This window comes from Paramacrobiotus metropolitanus, unplaced genomic scaffold (assembly GCF_019649055.1).
Source record: "Paramacrobiotus metropolitanus isolate TYO unplaced genomic scaffold, Prichtersi_v1.0 Parri_scaffold0000108, whole genome shotgun sequence".
Lineage (NCBI taxonomy): Eukaryota > Metazoa > Tardigrada > Eutardigrada > Parachela > Macrobiotidae > Paramacrobiotus > Paramacrobiotus metropolitanus.
This window is the reverse complement of record NW_026570328.1, coordinates 291,145-311,570: the sequence shown is the minus strand read 5'-3', so window position 1 is coordinate 311,570 and position 20,426 is coordinate 291,145. Positions and strand designations below refer to the sequence as shown.

The 20,426-nt window shown below is 41.2% G+C and overlaps 3 protein-coding genes across 5 annotated transcripts; 2 read left to right on the top strand and 1 right to left on the bottom strand.

Moving 5' to 3' along the window:
• Positions 1 to 276: 276 nt before the first annotated feature.
• Positions 277 to 3,781, top strand: LOC129597694 (transmembrane 9 superfamily member 3-like). The gene is made up of 4 exons (XM_055495341.1): positions 277 to 1,042; positions 1,741 to 2,757; positions 2,849 to 2,959; positions 3,269 to 3,781. The coding sequence occupies exons 1-4, from the start codon at positions 659 to 661 to the stop codon at positions 3,515 to 3,517; spliced, it is 1,761 nt and encodes a 586-aa protein (XP_055351316.1). The 5' UTR covers positions 277 to 658; the 3' UTR covers positions 3,518 to 3,781.
• A 1,094-nt stretch (positions 3,782 to 4,875) lies between these two features.
• On the top strand, positions 4,876 to 10,035 carry LOC129597720 (uncharacterized). Of its 3 annotated transcripts, none has more exons than XM_055495373.1 (4): positions 4,876 to 5,206; positions 5,619 to 7,425; positions 8,094 to 8,246; positions 9,361 to 10,035. In XM_055495373.1, the coding sequence occupies exons 2-4, from the start codon at positions 6,600 to 6,602 to the stop codon at positions 9,666 to 9,668; spliced, it is 1,287 nt and encodes a 428-aa protein (XP_055351348.1). In that variant the 5' UTR covers positions 4,876 to 5,206; positions 5,619 to 6,599; the 3' UTR covers positions 9,669 to 10,035. The 3 variants fall into 3 exon arrangements, with proteins under 3 accessions (XP_055351348.1, XP_055351350.1, XP_055351349.1); XM_055495375.1 differs by having other exon boundaries at positions 4,876 to 5,736; positions 6,002 to 7,425; XM_055495374.1 differs by having other exon boundaries at positions 4,876 to 5,844; positions 6,002 to 7,425.
• Positions 10,036 to 11,754: 1,719 nt separating this feature from the next.
• On the bottom strand, positions 11,755 to 15,655 carry LOC129597689 (serine/threonine-protein kinase 4-like). The gene is made up of 5 exons (XM_055495335.1): positions 15,413 to 15,655; positions 15,240 to 15,342; positions 14,089 to 14,580; positions 13,236 to 13,315; positions 11,755 to 13,041 (listed from the first exon to the last, which is right to left on the bottom strand). Exons 3-5 carry the CDS (start codon positions 14,567 to 14,569, stop codon positions 12,115 to 12,117), a joined length of 1,488 nt encoding a protein of 495 aa, XP_055351310.1. The 5' UTR covers positions 14,570 to 14,580; positions 15,240 to 15,342; positions 15,413 to 15,655; the 3' UTR covers positions 11,755 to 12,114.
• Positions 15,656 to 20,426: the final 4,771 nt, after the last annotated feature.

Here is a 20,426-nt window from a genome sequence, read left to right as displayed (position 1 = left end):
TTATCAAATCATAATGATGCTATTATCGGTTTTTTGAGTTTGTTACTAAAATAAAGTTTACTCACTGGTAAGTTTTGAACATTATTTCAGCTTTTATTATTCATTAAGAACTATACGATAAATGGTGAAAGAACATACATATTTCATATGTTAATCCATTAGGTAAATACTTTCCACTTTCCAGGATGCTTCTTTCTTTTTGAAAAATTCTGAGATTTACAGGAGTATAAGGCGAAATAACAAAGCGGCATCGTTGAAGCGACTGCAGAGGAGAATTCCCTGTACTATCCAATGCGTGTTGCTTTTCTCGGCCTGCAACTGTGAACTGTGTACAGAACTTCGCAGATCGCGATCGACACGTGGCCAAAAACGTACGCTTCGTCCATTACCATATCCACGTAGTGCATTTGTGCTGCCTACTACGAGTAGCATTTGTTTTCTTTACAAAATTTACCTTGATGATCTATCTGCGAATATTTAGCCGATGTATGATTATATTTCGCGAATGTTGTGACCGGTCTTACATGAATCTCCGCCGTCGTATCATCGACCTTGAACTTGCGCATCGACGGCATGGTTTGTTGTTGAATCTGTAGACGCTTGGGAGCTTCTCCTCTGGTTCATTTGGGAGGGTTTTCTGCTCGGGGATTTCACAGCCATGAAATCCTTTAAGCCGTCATTCTTTTTTATATCTGTGTTAATTTTTATCCAGTGTTTTCGAAGTTTAGCCGATGAGCACAGTCATACGTATGATGATAAGGAAGAAGTGATCTTATGGATGAACACAGTGGGCCCATATGCCAATCGGCAGGAAACCTATTCCTTCTTCTCCCTGCACTTCTGTCAGGGCGACAAGCACAAACTGGAGCATTACCATGAGTCCATGGCCGAGGACCTGCAGGGGATTGATCTGGAGAACAGCGGGCTGGACATCAAATTCAAAACGACACAGACCAAGTTGGAGTTCTGCAAGATTGATAATTTAGACAAGGATATGTTGAATTCCTTCATGTACGCCATAAAGAACAACTACTGGTTCCAGGTACGTAAACCCTCATGGCCAGCCACATCGGCATATTAGGCAAATCCGAATAGAATTGCAGAAGGTAGACTGTACCTGCAAAAGCATTGTCTGCGGTAATGTTCGCTCTTTTTTTAAATAGTTTTTGGTATTGCGTGGAAAAAGGGTTGTATAAAAAGGGGATCGTGGCATTCGCGTGTCTGATTCTGATGATATTTAACGAGTAAGGGTTCAGCTAGAGTTCTATACTGGATTTGCCTTTAAATATTTTCTGGGTTTTTATTTCGAGGATGTGAAAAACGTCATTGAAATTTGAACTAGAATGTGCAGACCTTTTATGAAAAAAACTTTGAAATATTAAAACGCCAATTCCGAAATTCTTCGGCGCTTGAGAATGGGTGGAATATATTTTCGGGGCTAAAATCACGGTGAGCGAAGCAAGCAGCCGTAAATTAATTTGGCTTATGCATCCAGGGATCGTCGGTAGTAGGTACTGCGCCCTTACACCGCTTGCAATGGACCACTACTCTAGTGGTTATTGATTTCGTTGAGTAATTTGGTTAGGAAGAACTGGCAGTAATAACGGTGCAATTTCTCAGTTACCAGCTTTTCATTGTCGTTGCATTTTAAGTGGAAAATGTGAACGGTGGCATTAGCAGTGTAATTTCTCCGTTTTTTAATGGTGTTACATTGGTGTTTTTGTTTGCTTCCTTATCTAGGCATATCTGGATGATTTACCGTTGTGGGGTACAGTTGGCGAGTTCGACGAAGCGAGCAACTCGTACTACCTGTACACTCACCGTAAAATCGACATTGGCTATAATGGGAATCGCATCGTGGACGTTAACTTGACCAACGAAGGCAAAGTGAAATTGGAAATGAACGGCAAGATCCCCTTCTCGTACGAAGTGACATGGAAACCCTCGTCCGTGAAATTCCACGATCGCTTCGACAAGTACCTCGATCCATCGTTCTTTCAGCATCGTATCCATTGGTTCTCCATCTTCAATTCCTTTATGATGGTCATCTTCCTTGTCGGTTTGGTATCGATGATCCTGATGCGAACGCTGCGGAAGGATTATGCCCGGTACAGTAAAGAGGAGGATATGGAGGATTTAGAGCGGGATTTGGGCGATGAGTACGGATGGAAACAGGTGCACGGCGATGTATTTCGCTCTCCATCCAAAGTCACCATTTTCTCCAGTCTTATCGGCTCCGGTTATCAGCTGGCTGTGGTAACCATTTTTGTGATTGTGTTGGCTATTTTTGGCGATTTGTACACAGAACGCAGTTCGTTGTTGGGAGCGGCTATCTTTGTGTATGCCGCCACATCCCCGGTGAATGGGTTTTTTGGAGGTTCGTTGTATTCGCGCTTTGGAGGGAAGCAGTGGATACGGCAGATGCTAATTAGCTCCTTTTTGTTTCCTTCTCTGGTCTGCGGTGTGGCATTCCTGATCAACTTCATTGCGATCTATTATCACGCCTCTCGGGCTATTCCTTTCTTGACGATGCTGGCTGTGGCAGCTATTTGTTTATTCATCATTCTACCGTTGAATCTGGTGGGTACCATTCTGGGACGCAATCTGGCGGGACAGGCCGATAATCCGTGCCGGGTGAACGCTGTACCACGTCCGATACCGGAGAAAAAGTGGTACATGGAACCTTATGTCATCGCCTTGATTGGGGGTATTTTGCCGTTTGGGTCGATTTTCATCGAGATGTACTTTATTTTTACGGTAAGTTCTTGTTGCTCTGCTATATGAACAGGGAATAATAAACAAGTACGAGATAGTGTGCACTGTGGATCTCTTATGGTTCTGTTTGCAGTCATTTTGGGCGTACAAAATCTATTACGTCTATGGATTTATGCTGCTGGTGTACATCATCCTCGCTGTGGTGACCATTTGTGTCACAATCGTTTGCACCTACTTCCTTCTGGTAAGGACAATCAGAGTTTTTATCAGCCTCAAAATACATCTGAAGAGACGTTACTTGATAAAGCATAGTGTTTTCTGCGATAGAAAGTGCGCAGTTGAAAGCGACTGTGTTTATGGATTGTGGTCTTAGCAAATTCCTAAAATTACGAATTCATTCATGTCTGTTAGTTAGTATGACTTTTTCAGTTAATTTTTGCTTTGATTTTTGCTGCAATTTTGCAGTTTTCGTTTTCTAATTTTTTTTGTGTATTACTTGTTTTCGAAAGAGCAACAGCATTTTATTTAACTTAAGTGTTTTATTTTTTTGCAGAACGCCGAAGACTATCGCTGGCAGTGGACAAGTTTTCTGGCCGGCGCATCGACAGCCCTTTACGTTTTCCTTTATTCGTATTACTACTTCATGTTCAAAACGAAGATGTATGGCTTGTTCCAGACCGCATTCTATTTCGGCTACATGGGCGTGCTCAGTATTGGCCTGGGAATTGTGTGCGGTACATTCGGCTTCTTCGGTACCAGTGTGTTTGTGCGCAAGATCTACTCCACGGTCAAGATCGACTAAGAGTTCTCTCAAAATTACTGTAATTTGTTGTTATGGAATGATATTTAAGCTTCTCTACGGCGGTCTGCGAGTATGTTTTGGCCAATGTTTATTTGTTCAACACTGTGCTGCTTTGATGTCAGTTTTAAGCTCTTTCCGGTAGATATTTCCGTACAACGCTGTAATAAAAAAAGTTTTTATACCGAACATTTCCTGCTGCGCCATTTTGAAACGTTTCTTAATCACTTGCAAAGGTGGTGTTTGCAAATAAATTCACTGAACGTGTGTGTTTTCAGAACAAAAATGGTGATAAAAAATTTGTTAGTTAATTTTTCATGTTCCTGCACACCAGCAAGATATGCATACAAAGTAGTACACAATCGTACTGTAGACGTACTGGTACTTGTACCTCCGAAGTTTTCCGAAAACAACACAAGATGGTCGCGCTGAAGCGCATACCGAGTAATATGACATTTTCTGTCAGTGATACTTCTACTTAATTAATCATAAACTTGAATGCTGTCTCATTACGCAGCTATCATAAATAAAAAACAACATGCAGGGTTTATAAATGCGTAATGATTTTTGATTGCTTAAAGATAGAAAATGAATCGTCAGACAGTACAGCATTGAATTGTATATATATCTATAGAAGTATAAAACATAGATTTTAACTCTAAGCGAAGCCGAAATGTATGTTTTTATTCGTCGTGAGTCACGGTAAGTGTACGTGTGAGTGGCCGCAGAATGGTTTTGCTCCCTTGTACTGTTATTTCCGCTAAGCGCAGCTGGAAGAGAACGCGGATTTGTATTCTGTACCAAATCAGGGTTGCATCGTGCAGCCCTGAGCCGGGCAGTAATGACCGGTCTCCATTGTATTGTAAGAATCGCATGATAATAACAACTAGCCGAAAGCATTGGGGAAAACAATCTTTGATTGATCTACGGTATTACGCAAAGGGACGTCTTTGGCAGCGGAAGGCCGATACACTAGGTTGTGCGTATCTATCAGGAAGTTCACTGGGCTGCAAATTTGTCCGTGCTGTGCTGTTTTGCGGCACGCCTGGTCGATCTGCCAAACGGGATGTTAAGGACGGCGCAAGTAGTTCCTTACCCGTCGTCTGTATGTATCCCTGAGTAAACTACTCATAAAGTCACGCGTTTTCGTGAAATGACATACAAGCGGCATTGCAGGTGCACTATATAATTGTGAGACCTTTGCGTGATGCGATCAAACAAAACCGTCCTTACTTTTCTAACACTCTTCCCAGTTGCTACAAACTTGTCAATGAGATAAAGCCAGTCTGCATCAGGCCATGAGGCAATCATTTTTGTCGCTGTCATGACATATCGCCTGGCGAGTATAGCTAATAGTTATTTTATCGGTATCCTTTACATAAAAGCAAACGTTTATGTGTAAAGTGCGTGGCACTTGGGTATATCTGCCATATATAAATTTGCGCTTCAGTACCTACTGGTAGCTTATATAGAGACCATTTATACAAAACGTTTCCGTATCTTTACGCGCTCAACGCTTGATTGTTGCAGTCTCCACTGAATTCGCTGGCAGTGCCGGTTCCCACAGGAGGCAGCAGGATGTCGTCATTGGATATGCAGCAGCAGGACCAGCCGGCTTAGTCGATGGATGTAGAACGGACATCCTCCATAATTTTCTTGCCGGATGTCGTCCTTTTCAACACTTTTTGAATAGTAATTAAGTAACCATTGATTTTCTTAACGCGTAGTAAACAGTCAGCGAGACATCTAATGTTACACCATCCAGCTTATCATTTGCCTATCGATCCCGGTGTTGGCCTGGCGCGGTATTACGGTTGCTGCTGATCCCGCGCCAACCAATGTGCTTATTTATTATATTATCCCGCGCTGTGGAAAACCGGCTAATAATACTATGTAATGAATCTCCAGTGGGCCGGACAGAATAGGATCAAAAATTTCCGGAATGCCTACCCGGCGTCCGCATCCGCGCTGTATCTGAAGTCATAGTATAAAGCGCTGAGCTGCAAGAATATATATATTGTATTAGATTCCCGCAATTTACTCAACGGTCGGCATTTGTTGAGCGCCGTCGACGGTTCCTGACGTTTTTCCTACTTGTTTCCAGATCATTATCCAGCTTGATCCTGCCACAAATGTCAGCTGCACATTGATCACACATCATCTATCCTGGCCGGCTGGCGTTGAAGAGCGTTTTTCATAGTTGGAATCGCACCTCGTCATCGGTATGCAGAAATTTATGGCATAAGTGTGCTGTGGCGCTAGAAATGCATTTATATTGACTGATTTCCATTTTTCCGCTGGCCACGAGAAGTATTGTTTAAGTTCAGCGGGTATGTTGGTAAATTTACATCTCTCTCTTTCATCGCGTTTTTATATCTGACACGATTAATCGATCTTCTATTATGGACACTGTCAAGTGCTGACAAGATACCCACGTATGCAATTGGTCATTAAGTGCCAACAACTTAAAGCGGGGCATTTTTACAGGCGAGCTGACATCGCTGGCAATTGACGCTATAGACTCCCATAACCGAAAATGGCATTGCATTATTAAGCGGATTTCTTCCATCGCAGTTGACTGCTCCCTAATCGAATGTCATGTTTCATTAATTACACACTAAGGAATCCCATTGCGTTTTGATGCATGCTGGATGCGTGGATGGTGGATGCGTACCGGACTGCCGACGCCGATTTCCCCGGCCATATAATCGTGATCAACTGGTTGCATATTGTTGTGTGGGCCAGTTGAATTGTACATTTGTGTGTACGCATCCACTCAGCTGGGCAGCACGATAACATCTTTGCCGCGTTTTTAAAACTCTGTCGGGATCTGCATATTAAACGAATGAAACCGCTCGATTATTTTACTGAATCAATATTGTACCAACTACTACCCAGCATTATTATTTGATACGCCGATATAGCCGCTTATAAGCGTATTGTATTGCACACACGGCCATTACGCATCTCGGCTTTCGCTCTCTCGCCCGATCCCTTTTGAAATTCTCCCCGGGTTCCCTTTTGGGCACACGTTTCTTTCGAGCGACACAAGTACTATTTGATTATCGCTTGTACGATTGTTATAATGGCTGCTCGAAATCGAAGAATCCATAATTTCGGCCAGCAGAATCGCTTGCCCAGTATCGAAGTTTATTCCACATCACCGACGGCGTACGATGCGGATGAGCGTCGCTACAATAATGTCATAAACGGTACAAGTAGTAGTACACATACGGGACGTAATAGTCCGCGTGGAATAAGAACATCGGCGCGTAATATCGCGGCCGCAGCGGCTAAGCAGACGTTGTCGACAACGGCAACGACCACCACGCCAACATCCGATTTTCGCATTTTAACCTCCACTCTAACACCATCCCACGGTCGGTCGGTGTACTCGTCCCAGGGGAGGATGAGCAATAGTAAGTCGACAGGAAACTTATCGGTGGAAGGCACTAATGATCAGAATTCTATGCAATCCCAGCCGGTGCATCATGCCAGTTCATATGGACGACTGACGACACATACCGGCGCCCATCACAATTCCTCCAATTCACCCAGTCCCGTCAATTCCGCGCGGCACAACAACATTCGCCACAGTCGCAGTCCGAATAGATTTATCAGGATGCAGTCAGCGCAGAATTCCCGCTTAGTGCAGGGTGGTCGCGATTCGCCGTTTGAGAGTTTCGATGAGGTGAATACCGGCGATGATGACCTGGATGATTACCCCGTCGTGGCTCAGGAAACCAAACAACTACCATCGATGACCTTTAATAGTGAGCCCATTACCTTATTAGGACATGTGATTAAGCCGGTTACCCATGAAGCATCCAATCGCAAAGTGGAAATTCGATATTCAGCCAGGAATGACAAATACAAACGGCCTACGCACCCCAACCGGCTAAAAATCAACGGTAAGATACGCCTTCTTATTACTCGAAAGAGTGCTGCTTTGTAACACACGTATACGTGAAACCGAAAAAAAATCATTAGGGGCTGTTTCAAATGATTTTTCAGTGGTCACGTGTATATTATACTTTTGCTTTATTCAGATGCGTGCAAGTATTTAGCAAGTTTAGGAAGAAATCGATTACAGCTATTAGTCCGCCATTGGTATACAACATGCTTCTGAAAATGATGGCGTGCTTAGAACTCCAAGTGAAAATTATAGTTTTAAATAATTTTGTTATTAAAGTGTGGGATATTATACATCAGCAGCATATCTAAAAGAGTGTGGCTGAGAACATACGCCAGCCGATTTCGTGTCATGTCGTGACCTTTAAACTCAAACTGGCATATATGTGATAACAACGATGGCAAATATTATTCTGGAGATGTGCAAACGCGTGAAAGCGTTAGCGTGGTATTGCAGTTTTTTTGCCCTTTTCGAGCGTCATGTTTCATGGAATATCAGGCTCAGTTATGTTACCTAATTTATCGAAAATAACTGAGCTATTTTGAAATAAGCACTGTTTCAAATCATGCAAGCAAAAGCATTCATTATCGTGGCTAATACGTGTGCAATGATTTTATTATTAAATCACTATGCCAAGCACAAATTTAGAACGTGGAAAACTTTCAGGATGGAGTTCGCTCGTTTACGCCGAGAGGAACATGGAGTGGGTTACAGAACACTGTCACATTGGTGATGACGAGGAAATTATGACTTATCTGTCCAGGAAACCCGGAGCTACAAATGGGTATATTGAATGGAGATTCGATTTCACCGAATGCGGTAAGCACGGGATGAAGTATTCGGCCTACGTGTGCCGTTAACAAACATGTCAGAATTTAGAGTCCCTTACTCGAAGCTCGAGTTACGGATCTAATCTGGACGATAAAATAGTTTCATCTTCTCTGAATATGCATATTTGTCGATCTACTCGTCTAAGGATCATTTTTCCCTTTCTATAGCCCGCACCTTACGTAGTGTTATGCGTGTTGATTCAGAATTAAGTATTGCTATAGGCTGTATTGATTGGTCACTCCTTGTGCGGAAACCGTCTTTACGTATACTCCCGTCTGTATTCGAATAGCACACTCAGTTTCCTTTAAAGTCACGCTTAATAAAATTTTAATTGGAGTTAATCATCACTAACTAATAATAAAAAATATGTACGTTAACTTGTGCACAGCAAATGTTTTTATGCACTCAGCACAGAAGACATCCAGTTGGCGTCGGTATACGTTAGAAAGTTCAAAAACCTTTATTAATTCTTAAGTGCATCGTCATATCGCATTAAAAGTATGTAGTACTTGTTTCCCGCTGGTGCTTACTCCAATCTCGCTTCATTTCACATTTGCTTAAGTAAGGTGCGAAATGCTAACCCCATGGGATAGCGGGAATGACGTACGCACCCTGGGAATTAGTGAACTTTCATAACACTGTAAAAGCCTTGTTAGTCGCGCCGTCGGAGTTTTGCCAGGCGGCTGTTCCTGCAACCCCAAACTCTGCCTTCCGCCGCTTCATTGTTTCATTTTTACGGAAAAATCCGCAAGTGTTTCCCTTGCCGGCTGCTGGCAGTCGAAGCCCTGCAAGCAAAGTGGGATGATCACAAATTGTAGGAAATTTAAGATAATATAAGGATCCTTCCCAGTAATTAATACAATTCATTGTAAGGCGAGTACAGTACATCTTAGACGTAGTCTTTACCGCGCCCAGTATCCACTGCATATATGATTGCGATTGTTACTTTGCCATGTCTGTCTGAACAAGGAAAACCAACACATGTACGAAATTTAAAAAAAAAGTATTTATCAACGCACTTAATAAGACTAACGCTGATTTAGATGGCAACATTCTGCACAGATAAATACGAGAATAAAATAAAAAAGCACTAAATTTTTAGGGCTGCGCATAAAACGGATTTCGCTCAAGTTTCCGTTCGAAACATTCGAAGACGGCCACGTCCGTGCCTATTTGAAAAGTGATTCCGACGAAGTGCCCATCTATACTTCGTTATCCCCGCAGCCTATTAGCCAGCCGGTCTACGGATGGGAGAAGTTCTCATTAATCGCCGAACTTTCCTGTCAGCGAGAGGTGTGCAGCTTTCAACATGCTCAGCTTTTTCGTCAGACGTTGAAGGCCGGATTCTTTGACAAACAAGAAGAAAAGTACCAGTTCAGGATTGAAATTGAATTATACAGCAAGTATTGATCTGGCGGCCGGATTCTCTCATTTGACCGAGGTGGATGAAGTTTGTTGCTTTCTGTGACTTATATACGACATATTGGAACAGTCGGTATGGAATACTATACTGGATTTATATTGTACTCGATTTATATTACCATGTTAAAGGAAATATATATGTTTTGCACTGTATACAGTAGCATACGATCATCCAAATTGTGGAATTTGCAATGCAGTTGTATGGATATAGCGCTTACTAAATTGTTGTTGGCTGCTCCATCAACATTCGTGAATCCAGTAAGATTGTTAAATTGCACAGCTGTTGACGAAAATACAGTACCAAAAACATATTTCCTTAAAATGACAAGAATGATTGATTATCAAAACAAGAATATTTACGTTTTATCGCTTTTCTTGGTCTCACATATTATTAACTTTTTTCAGTAATATAATGTGTATTTGTGCAGTTTGATTCGTACATTCATATTAAACCGCTGAGAATTGATAAAATTATATTATATTACCGCTGAACTGAGTTGATAGTGGTAGAGCGTAAATGCCGGTACTGCTGTGTATTTCACGGCTACCCCACTAATGCGATTTTTCCGGTCACACTTATCGTTATCTCCTGAATGCGGGTAAAGCCGTCATAAAAACATACGCGGTCATCTCCCGGTAATTCTTTAAATATTCATGATTACCACCGAAGCAGAGCCTCCCCGGCTTTTTGCCGTAGAGATCCCGGACGTCGGAAGCAATGGCTCTCGAATGGCCATTATGCTCCATTAAGACCGAGTCGGCAAACAAGAACTATTCTTCAGTGGTTGCTATTTTGGAACAATTGCAGCAAACGTTTTATCCAATAACGTCGGCATCCCTGCCGATCGATTAACAGTTTGTGATGCGGTGTTTCCGAATTCCGAGTGATCACTGCTACTGACTATGAAATCAAGGAGACTGCACACATTTGATACCACTTATAATTGAATACAAGTTTCGCGTCCTGGCACTGAGATGGTGTCCCGCAAAAGCGAAAGGCGGCACAGAAGAATGCAAAGAGACATCCAAGTAACAGAGGTGTGCCGGCTCTGATGATTATGTTTGTAGAACTGGACGACCTACGCGTACACGGGGTAATTCAAGATCAGATTTTCAGTTAGTACCGCAGCTACCGGCATTTGAAGGACAACGTACAGATATTAACATGATTCAAAAATACATTGCACTGAACGGACTGCTTCTGGTCATTTTGATCGTTTCCGTTCTTTTACAGAGCAAATGTAATCATAAAACCGGCACTATCTACAGAAAAGTACATACAGATTTTCAGATTAACTACAATAATCTGACTGAATACGCAGTAATAAGTAATATGAACGAGTGATCTCGTATTATAGAAGTATTCCTACAATAGCTTTGACGTTTAATCAAAACTTACCGCATTAAAACGTTTTCAACTTGAAAACACTCAAAGTGACAGTGACGGTGGTCGGTCGGTCATCACTTAATGAGTGACCAGTTAACAGAAATTCGTAATAAAATTAATATGAAAGAAACAATGTGAATTTCAAACTTCCAGTAACGGTGTTATTTCGCGTATTGTTTTCGAAAAGTTGGAAATTTCGCAGCAGTGTAAAGTATTAATTTTTGTCAATGTGTAAATGCGTACTTCTATCTATAGTCTTTGCGCTGTAAAAACGCAGCGGTAGCGGTGTATGGACGAATCAAATTTGAAGTCGATTTCCCGTTTTACAAGTTTTCATTCATCAAACGGTTTAGCTTTGGGAGGATACAATAGAATGTTGCTCTATCCTTCTTTTTCTTCGTCAATTGGATTGAAAAATTTCTTCATTCAGGCTTTAGTCCCGCTGAACGAGGCTAGAACACGGAGGCCATGCAGTGAAATAACGACAGGAAGTGCTTGTTTGATTCTAACAGCACTCTGTTTGAAGGTGCATATTCATCCGCACTATGGCAGAAAATTGTCAAAACTCTCACTGGCCTAGCTTGGAGCGCTTTTGGATATGCGCGCTCTTCTGCACACGCTAGTGCATTAAAAGTGATCGATTTATGGAAAATATTCAGGAATTAATTGGCTACAGTTTTGTAAACGCAGCTGGCTGAGTATTTTCCCAGAACGTCATTGGCTGGCAGGAAAAACAGACGTGCTTTCACACAAAGGCAAAACAATTTTTCGTAAAAGCTAAAAAAGAGAAAAACACGGCACCGGCTTGACTGAGATACTAAAGCGAGTTTGGAACAGGCTAACCAGACAGAGAATAAAAAATAAAAGATCACCAGTTAACAAACAGTAAAAACCGCAAGGTACTACGCACTGTCACTGCTGTGACTGAACCATAATGCCGAAGCAGTGTGGCAGCGCCATTAAACAGGAAGTTCCCTTAAAAGCCATTAAGAATGCCGAATTCCTAATCCGGACATCCGTTCACAAGGGGGTAAAGAAGGAACGTTTCTAGAAATTCAATTGCCGCTGCTTTTTAGAATCAATGGCCTCGAGAATCGGCTGGCGTTTACTCTGATAGCGCTGACGAAGTTCTTCAATTTCCTGCTCCATCTCCTTCTCCAAATTGTCCATACGCATGTGCAGCTCATCATAACTGAGCAGTTTAAGGAAATCAAAATCACTGTCCATGAACGGGCGTGGTGCTGCGTTGGCACGGATTGGTTGATATGTGCGGGATGATGCGGGCGGATTATTTACGGGCTTCTCTGGATTGCTGGCTGGTCCATTACTATTATTTTTCTTGTCTTTCGCATCGAAATGGTCCAAATACATGGGCCGATAGGAACTTTCATCCGACGAGACCACCGCTGTGTCATGACGTTTCATGGTCGCGTCACTGTCCTCTTCGTCGTTGTTGATGATCATCGTGGAAAACTTGTTATTAACATTATCTGGATGCAGCGGCTGGGTATCCTGCGACTGTACGAGCAACGTCTTGTCGTTATTGTCCATCACGTGCAGCGTTCCATCCTGGAGGACAATGGTGCCGGGATCTTGGTCCTCCTCGGCAAAAAATACTCCTTTACCGCTTTTCTTCAGAGCGTCCGTTTCACGAATTACTTTGGCTTCCTCGATCATGTCAGTGAGGATGGATATTGGTTTACAGTTTCGGATAAATTCGTGTTCCAATAAATCCATTGCGGTGGCACGCTCTTCCGGGTCTTTCACCAGGCATTTTGATACAAAATCAATGAACTCAGCCGACCACTGATCAGGTTCGCGGAATGTAGGCGGAGGTTTACTAGGTATCATGAAAATAGCACGCATAGGATGGATGTCACCATACGGTGGCTTCCCTTCAGCCATTTCTAAGGCTGTGATTCCCAGACTCCAGATATCAGCCATTGTGTCGTATCCGATTTCTTGAATCACTTCCTGTAGTAGAAGTATAGTAATTAAAGATATTCTGTTATGAAATGGTGAGAACTTCATTTGCAAAGCATTCAAAAGCTGCACTCTTCCGGTCGTGTCTTTAAATCTTCCGAAACTGTATCCTAAGTGTTCTAAGCACCCACTAACATGATGTTGATTTGTCAAATAAAATGCAACTATTCTAAATGCAGCATTACCGGTGCCATCCAGAACGGTGTTCCGATAACCGTATTTCTTTTCGCCATTGTATCGGTAAGCTGACCAGCAACGCCAAAATCTATACAAAGCAAAAACCATTTAGTTCCATCTAGAAGTATTTGAAGAGCCCTTTTAAAACAGAATCTGGGACAGATTCGTTCGACCATGGCTGCGCAGTGGTAACTTATTGGCCACTGGTCATGCACCCTATGGAATTACAGCCAACATGAGCCAAACCAAAACAAAAACATTTTTATTTAATGGGGTATTTTGTTGAGCGGATAAAAACGCACAATTGCAAGAGAAGAATCAAATGCACTTTAACGCGATCTGTTCGACGACCTCGCAAATGCTTTTTAAAATTACTAACTGATATTGTTTATTTTTGCCCTATAAGTGCAATAGTGGCTTTCTGCTAGAACCCATACACCAGTTGTAGAGAAACAGAAACCCATCAAAAACTAACCATAAGTTAGAACTGAAGATATTTAACGAAACTGGGTTATTAACTTATTATGCAAAAATGATATTATTATAAACTAACGCTTGTCATTATTATCAATACGAGTACCGATAAGTTTAGACCCTTAGTACAGTACAGTATTTCGTTTTCGTACCTAGAACTTCCTACGAGTTTCTCATATCCAGCGCAATACGGAAATACAATAAATAAAGACAAGCTATTCGTTACTTCATAATGCGGGTAGGTTAAATAGTTTCTAGTGAGTTTAATGCGATGCGTTATCAGCCACCTCAAATTCTGCACGTAGGCCAGCGGAAAAAATAAAAAAAATAAGACCACTTTAAAGGACGTACAAATTTCAATTCGGACATCTGCTGGAAAAACAATACCTGCAAGTTTGGCGTTTCCGTCTGTGTTGAGCAGAATATTCCCAGCCTTTATGTCTCTGTGAATTTTTCTGATTTCGTGCAAATACTGCAATCCCTTCAAGGTGTCCCTCAGAATTGTTGCGATTTCATCTTCGGCTAAGGTTTTCTTACGCAGACGCATAATGTCAGACACCGAACCGCCGTCGCAAAATTCCATAACGATGAGCAATTCGCTGTCGCGGAAATAACTGCCATAATACTTGACAACATGCGGACTATCGCACTGCTGCATAATGGAGATTTCTTGAATGATGTCTTGCAAGCTGGCATCCAGTGACACCTGCTTGATCGCCACAACCATTCCGGATTCCTTCTCAATGGCTTTGTAGACGCTTCCGTAAGATCCTTCTCCGAGCTTGCAGATGATGTCAAAAACATCTTCCGGCTTTCTCTTCAAATGATCTTCGCTGAGACGTTTAATTTCGGACTTTTTAACCGCCATCTTCGAACAATCTGCAAACCCAGAAAATCGGTAAAGGGAGCAGAAATGATGAATTAAACTCACATCACTGTACATTGTCAAAGTAAATCTTCATGCTCAAGGAGAACATCATTATGTACCATTAAAAATTAACAAGCAGCTTAACCTTCTATAAGTTTTAATAATTCGATTATAAATCAATCATCTAACAAACGAGTGCATGAGCGGATGATGCCAGGAATTCTCGAAGCATTATAAATTTTATTCAACCTTATGATCTGTATCACTCCCTTTTCCATTTCGCAACGCACAAAATTCGGCAACGATTGAGGATGTTTTCTAACTTTTCAGTTTTCATGAGATGAAAATATTTCAGAAATTTTAACAAGACAACGTTGCAAATGTGTTAAATACTGTACGATACAATCATACATGTAATTTTATTATAGAATGTCAGATTATTTCCACATATCAGAATCTGAATATGTATAAATTTGCAAATACTCTACTAATCTGCTACCACAGAAATCATGATATTTTGTTAGTAGTAATAATAATACTGCAAAAATACTCTAACTTCTATCTTTGGTGTCCGAGTGTAGCGTAATCGCTAAATGTATGAAGCCTATGAAGTTTTCCATTTCTACGACAGTTCCAGATTCCTGTAATGTGTAATCTATCTTAAACATACCTCCAGGCTCCACGGACCAAACTCAAGAGGCTCCTCCAATATCAAATGATTTTAGTTGGAACTTTAAAAGACGTCCTCCGATTCCCTGAATCTTCTAATTCTTCTATATAAATAAGTAGGAGTTGTTTTACCGTATACTGCCGTTACTGCATAATGCGAATACATTCACTTACAATTTCAAGGAAACCAACAACGGTAAGTGGCAGGTGGCAATGCTACTCATATGCAGACCGTAGACAAAACCCCAAGTCACATGATAATGAAACTGTTTGCCCCAAGTTACATGATTATCATAAGTGGCAAAGAACCACTTTGTGAAAATTAAAATAACTAGCAAGAGTCTGCAAGACAAATAAGAAAAAAATGCAGAAAAGTCAAAACGACGCTTCTTTGTTGATCTATAATACTGTAGGGCCTACTGTCTAGTGTCTACTGTCTACGGTACATGAGTGTCTAGACTAGAGATGGCAACGGCTTAGCCGAGGCCGGCTAAGCCGCGGCTTAGCCGGCTATTGGCCAGCCGGCTGACGGTTTTTGCAAGCCGTAGCCGACGTCAGGCCGGCTGCTTAAGCCGGCTGAGACTTCAGCCAGCCGCGGCTTAGCCGGCGGCCGACTCGGCTGAAGCGGCTTGAACGGCGGCATCGTTGTGCAATTTTTGGCGGTAAAGATGGCGCCACTGAGTCACTTTGCGTCAGGTTTTCTTCGGCTTGCGCCTAATTTCTGTCGCTTTCGCTAGTGATATTGTTTAACTTGGTCGTCATGATGCCATTTCAGTAGCAATGACGCCATTAATTATTCAATATTATGGAATTTTAACTCGTTCAGACTCGGAATTCCCGAATAATCGCTGTTTTTTTGCTTCAAATGTGTTCGAAAACCGTGTTTTCACAACATAAACGGAACAACTTGTAGTTTTTGGTGATTTAACTGCACTTTGATACGTTATTTTCAAAATTTTGCGAATTTTTTTTAAAGCGAGAATATAAACGGCTTAGCCGGCCGCCAGCCGGCTAAGCCGGCTGGAAAATTTGGTCAGCCTTTCTAGCCGGCTGAGACTTCCAGCCGGGTTGAGTTAGCCGGCTAAGGGCTTCAGCCGGCCGTCAGCCGAAAGGTCAGCCGTTTAGCCGGCCGTTGCCATCTCTAGTCTAGACTCTCCAAACGATGCTCGTCCAGGTGGTCTGTAAAAAGTTGTACTGAACTATCGTACAACAGTATTGCATAATACAAGCTGCCAGACTAGGTGGGCGGCCGTGCGCGAAATAAAATGGCTAGCAACCCCAGTCGGCAGCAGTTGGGCAGGCGGAAGTCCGAATTCCGGAATCGCCATGGTCGAGGAGCTCTGTCGAGTGTTGACCCTTTAACCCTGTCCAACAAAAATGATACTCTTATCAAGAATTTCGATACACTTATTAAGACAAAAACTTTCGGTAATTACGCATATAACTATCGCTTAGAATTGTGACTCATATAAGAAATTGTCTCAGTTAATGAAAGACAAGACGTACCTTTCACTCAGGTGCTCAAAACGCACATCGCATTCCCCGTATTATTTCCGAATTTAAACATTGAAATAAAAACATACTTGTATTAACAACTTTCTCCTTTTATAATAAACGATTTCTTCCGATCTCCTTTAACAAAATTACCGCGGCTTTGCATTACGTCCCCAGAGCTCACATGCAAGTGGTCAACTGCAATATTACATCGCAATCACTAACTTGTAAACTGACAGGTGAGCGCTTGTGCAGTGTGCACAAAGATCTTCGAACAAGCTTCTCCCGTTGATCTCCAATTTGCGCTGCTGTAAATATTTTGTCATTTCGGGAGAACCTGCAGATTTCTTTGAACTGACACGACCAGGCACTGACGTGAGAATTGGCAGCCTCGGTGAGCTTAAACACTCGCTCAAATAATATTAAACTGACTATCATCGTTGTTAAATTGTAGTGGTAGCCGTGGATTATAAGAGTTTATTTGAATATCACAAAGGTATTACCTATCTGAACTTTCAAGAAGAAAACAGATGATTAATAACAAAATTATATATAAAGATATCACACTGTACAGATATTGTCTACTTCGAAGTATAAATATATATGAACATTCCCAAACTGCATTTACGTATCTGAAATTATAAGTTAAAATTTCGCCGCACAGGTCCACAATCCAACGCATGATCTCTAAATTAAATTACAAAGTACATCAAAGATAAATAGGTTTGTATTGTAACTTTGTAATTACCGGTGTGTACCATATGAGACATGGCGATATAGCCAACCACAGAAACAAAATGCCGTTCTAGCATAAAAAATGCCGTTCTGAAACAGCGTCTCCGACCGCTCTTCCGGTAAAATTCTTTGAAAAAGAATGCTGTTGTTTGGTTTGTTTGCAGGCCGCAACTGGGAAGAATATGTTTGTTGTCTTTCACGAGCTTTTGTTCAGAGTTAGTACTTTAAAGTAAGTACTGCAAATTTGTACTGTACTGTCGGTCAAATTTGTACTCTAAAGTACTGTACTGTTTAACTGCAAATTTGCAGTTACGTTACTTACGTATGTTATATCTATATCAACACCTACTGTATACAGTAGGTACTGATTATATTTATACTATATCTATACTTCGTATACGTTATTTGATCACCGCTTCGACCTTATGCATAAACCGATACATGTAGACTTGTAGATCATGAACCGATGTAATTTTCCATATCTTAACGCAATAGAAAATTGACAGACTAGGTGTTATCTGAAATTTGTTTCTAGTCATTGCAGACTACATGCATCCGGCGGGAAGAAGGCAAACTGGAAGATACCAAAAAATTCCGGGAAAACAAATTTGCAGGCGCTACGTGCTATCTGTACACGATTGCAAGTATACCATGGGAACGCGATTCCTGTGTGGCTGTACTTGAGCAAGATTTTACTCGATCAAATACAGCAGCTTTGTTTTCGGTGTACAGTGGAACCTCCCGACCCTGAACACCTTCGGCACGCAGTTTCTTGTTCAGGGTTCAGAGGTGTTCATGATTCAGAGGTACTGCCCCTAGGGGCGGTGACTTTCTTACGGGGGCCCCTGGCTTAATATTTAGCTAGCTAATAAGCATAATGTATGATTTGTATCGTCTTTTATTGAATAATTCTTTAAAACGTAAAAAAACAGGTTAAACGACAATTACAATTAAAAAAAAATAAAAAATTGATATTCGTCGGCCGAAAAATTATCGTATTACAGCCTTTTGCTATTAAAATATGCAGTGGTTAACGAGTCGACTGTGTTAAGCGACTGTGCAACGTGTTGCTTGTGCGACGTTCGTTCAGAAAATAAAAATTTGTTCAATAAGTACATAAAAATACTAAGCGGCAAACGAATGGTTACGATTGATCTACGTGAACACGCTGAACGCCGGATCTTCCCGGATGTTTTGCTGAATTGCTGTGTTCATGGTTGGAGGTCCGGTTTGCTCATAAAACATACTGTGGTACCTAACACAGTGTTCACGGTTCAGAGTTCAGAGGTGTTCAGGGTTCAGAGGTCCCCCCTAATGTTATACATTACGAGCAGCGCCGGTACGAAAAAAGCTGTTCAACGTTCAGAGGTGTTCAGCATTCGGGGGTGTTCAAAGTCGGACGTTCTACTGTACAATATGTAAGGTACTTTGCTTGGTAAGACAAAAATACAATACACGTACTATCTCGCTTTGGATCGGACAATTCGCTTGCAAAACTTTTGGCCAGTGAGGAAATGACCGAACATCGTATGGGAAAGTTCGACCGAAAAGCATATGTTCAAGAAAACGGGATTTTTGTCGGTCACGTTCGTTACGCACAAGTGCTAAAAAATTGATTTGATTTATATTATTTCCCAAACTTTGTTTGCTTTGACAATATAATTCAAATATATTTTCAAAAAGAATATTTTTCAATATATATATTTTTTTCAAAATTGTTATTATTTTTAGCTATTCTTGTGCAATTAATCTGATTGCAAAGTTCGAAAGATCACAGTACCGTCTTGCTTCGCTCCTTTCTTTTAGTGCTAGTCTATAGCGGTGCCGGTGCACTTTCCTAGTATGGAATGGGCGAAAAGGCTCATAAATAATTATTATATCTAAATTTGCATATCACGAGTTTAATTTCTACCGGCAGCAGTTCAATCGTTCGTAATTCTATGCCTGTATTGCAACGGACTTGGACGTATACCGTGGTTGCGGAACTGGCTGGCGTTTTAATAGCCTTACCACTATGGTCTTGCATACCAAGTAATGTAGTACAGTAAATTACTACTCTTTTTTACTTCTTCTGCATATCTGTATAGCGTGGCACTGGAAAAAATGATCTACAATAAGAAACAGTCGAAAAATATTTGAACCATATTTTATCATATCTTATCGATCTTTGCATAACAATTTTAGTCTTGACCAGATGAAAATTCCACAACAAACTACAACTATTTTCACAGTAAAGTTTTAATACTTGAAGTATACGTTGACCGTTGTTAACGTTTATTTTACCTTAGTGCATTCTACTGATACGTAACACATTAACACTCATAAAACAATGCTAATCATAATACAACAATCACAAAATAATCATAAAATAACACAGACAATCGCAAAATCATCTTAATTGTCAGTTGTTTTCATATATGTTGTTTGAAAATGTCCTGCTCAGTTATCAACACAACAATACTTATAAATACTTATTGTCTATTATTAAAAAAGTGTGCGAGTCGTATCTACATAGTGACAAACTATTTGGATAAGGCAAAGTTAAAGTGTGGCGTTAATATTGTCAGGCGTAGTCAAAAAGCTTTAGCCGGAAATCACCAACTGCAGAACAATTCAGTGGCTAACGTTCTTGGGAATAAATCCTTCTTCACCCGAAACCGACCAAGTAAATCTCGTACTAATTAAGAACGTCAACAAGTTTGTCGAATAGTCGCCCCTCAATTTCGCTTGGCCAAATGGCGTTCCGCGGAATTCTGGAACCTAGCTCGAAAGCTTGGCTGGAATGAAATTGTTCTGCACAAGAAAAATTTCGATCAACATGTATATACATGTTGATCGAGGTATGAACGGTATCCGCACTCCAGTGAACGGTATCCGCACTCGTATATATACGAGTGCGGATACCGTTCACTGGAGCAGAATGACCTTTGTTCAACATTTTTGCAATACTGCAGCTGAC

Excerpts from the sequence above, each read along its gene's own strand:
- LOC129597694 (XM_055495341.1), top strand. The coding sequence starts at position 659 with ATGAAATCCTTTAAGCCGTCATTCTTTTTTATATCTGTGTTAATTTTT. Across the intron at positions 2,758-2,848 it reads AGATGTACTTTATTTTTACG|TCATTTTGGGCGTACAAAAT; the intron begins GTAAGTTCTTGT and ends TTCTGTTTGCAG. Across the intron at positions 2,960-3,268 it reads TTTGCACCTACTTCCTTCTG|AACGCCGAAGACTATCGCTG; the intron begins GTAAGGACAATC and ends ATTTTTTTGCAG.
- LOC129597720 (XM_055495373.1), top strand. The coding sequence starts at position 6,600 with ATGGCTGCTCGAAATCGAAGAATCCATAATTTCGGCCAGCAGAATCGC. Across the intron at positions 7,426-8,093 it reads CAACCGGCTAAAAATCAACG|GATGGAGTTCGCTCGTTTAC; the intron begins GTAAGATACGCC and ends GAAAACTTTCAG. Across the intron at positions 8,247-9,360 it reads ATTCGATTTCACCGAATGCG|GGCTGCGCATAAAACGGATT; the intron begins GTAAGCACGGGA and ends CTAAATTTTTAG.
- LOC129597689 (XM_055495335.1), bottom strand. The coding sequence starts at position 14,569 with ATGGCGGTTAAAAAGTCCGAAATTAAACGTCTCAGCGAAGATCATTTG. Across the intron at positions 13,316-14,088 it reads CGGAAACGCCAAACTTGCAG|ATTTTGGCGTTGCTGGTCAG; the intron begins GTATTGTTTTTC and ends TGCTTTGTATAG. Across the intron at positions 13,042-13,235 it reads CACCGTTCTGGATGGCACCG|GAAGTGATTCAAGAAATCGG; the intron begins GTAATGCTGCAT and ends CTTCTACTACAG.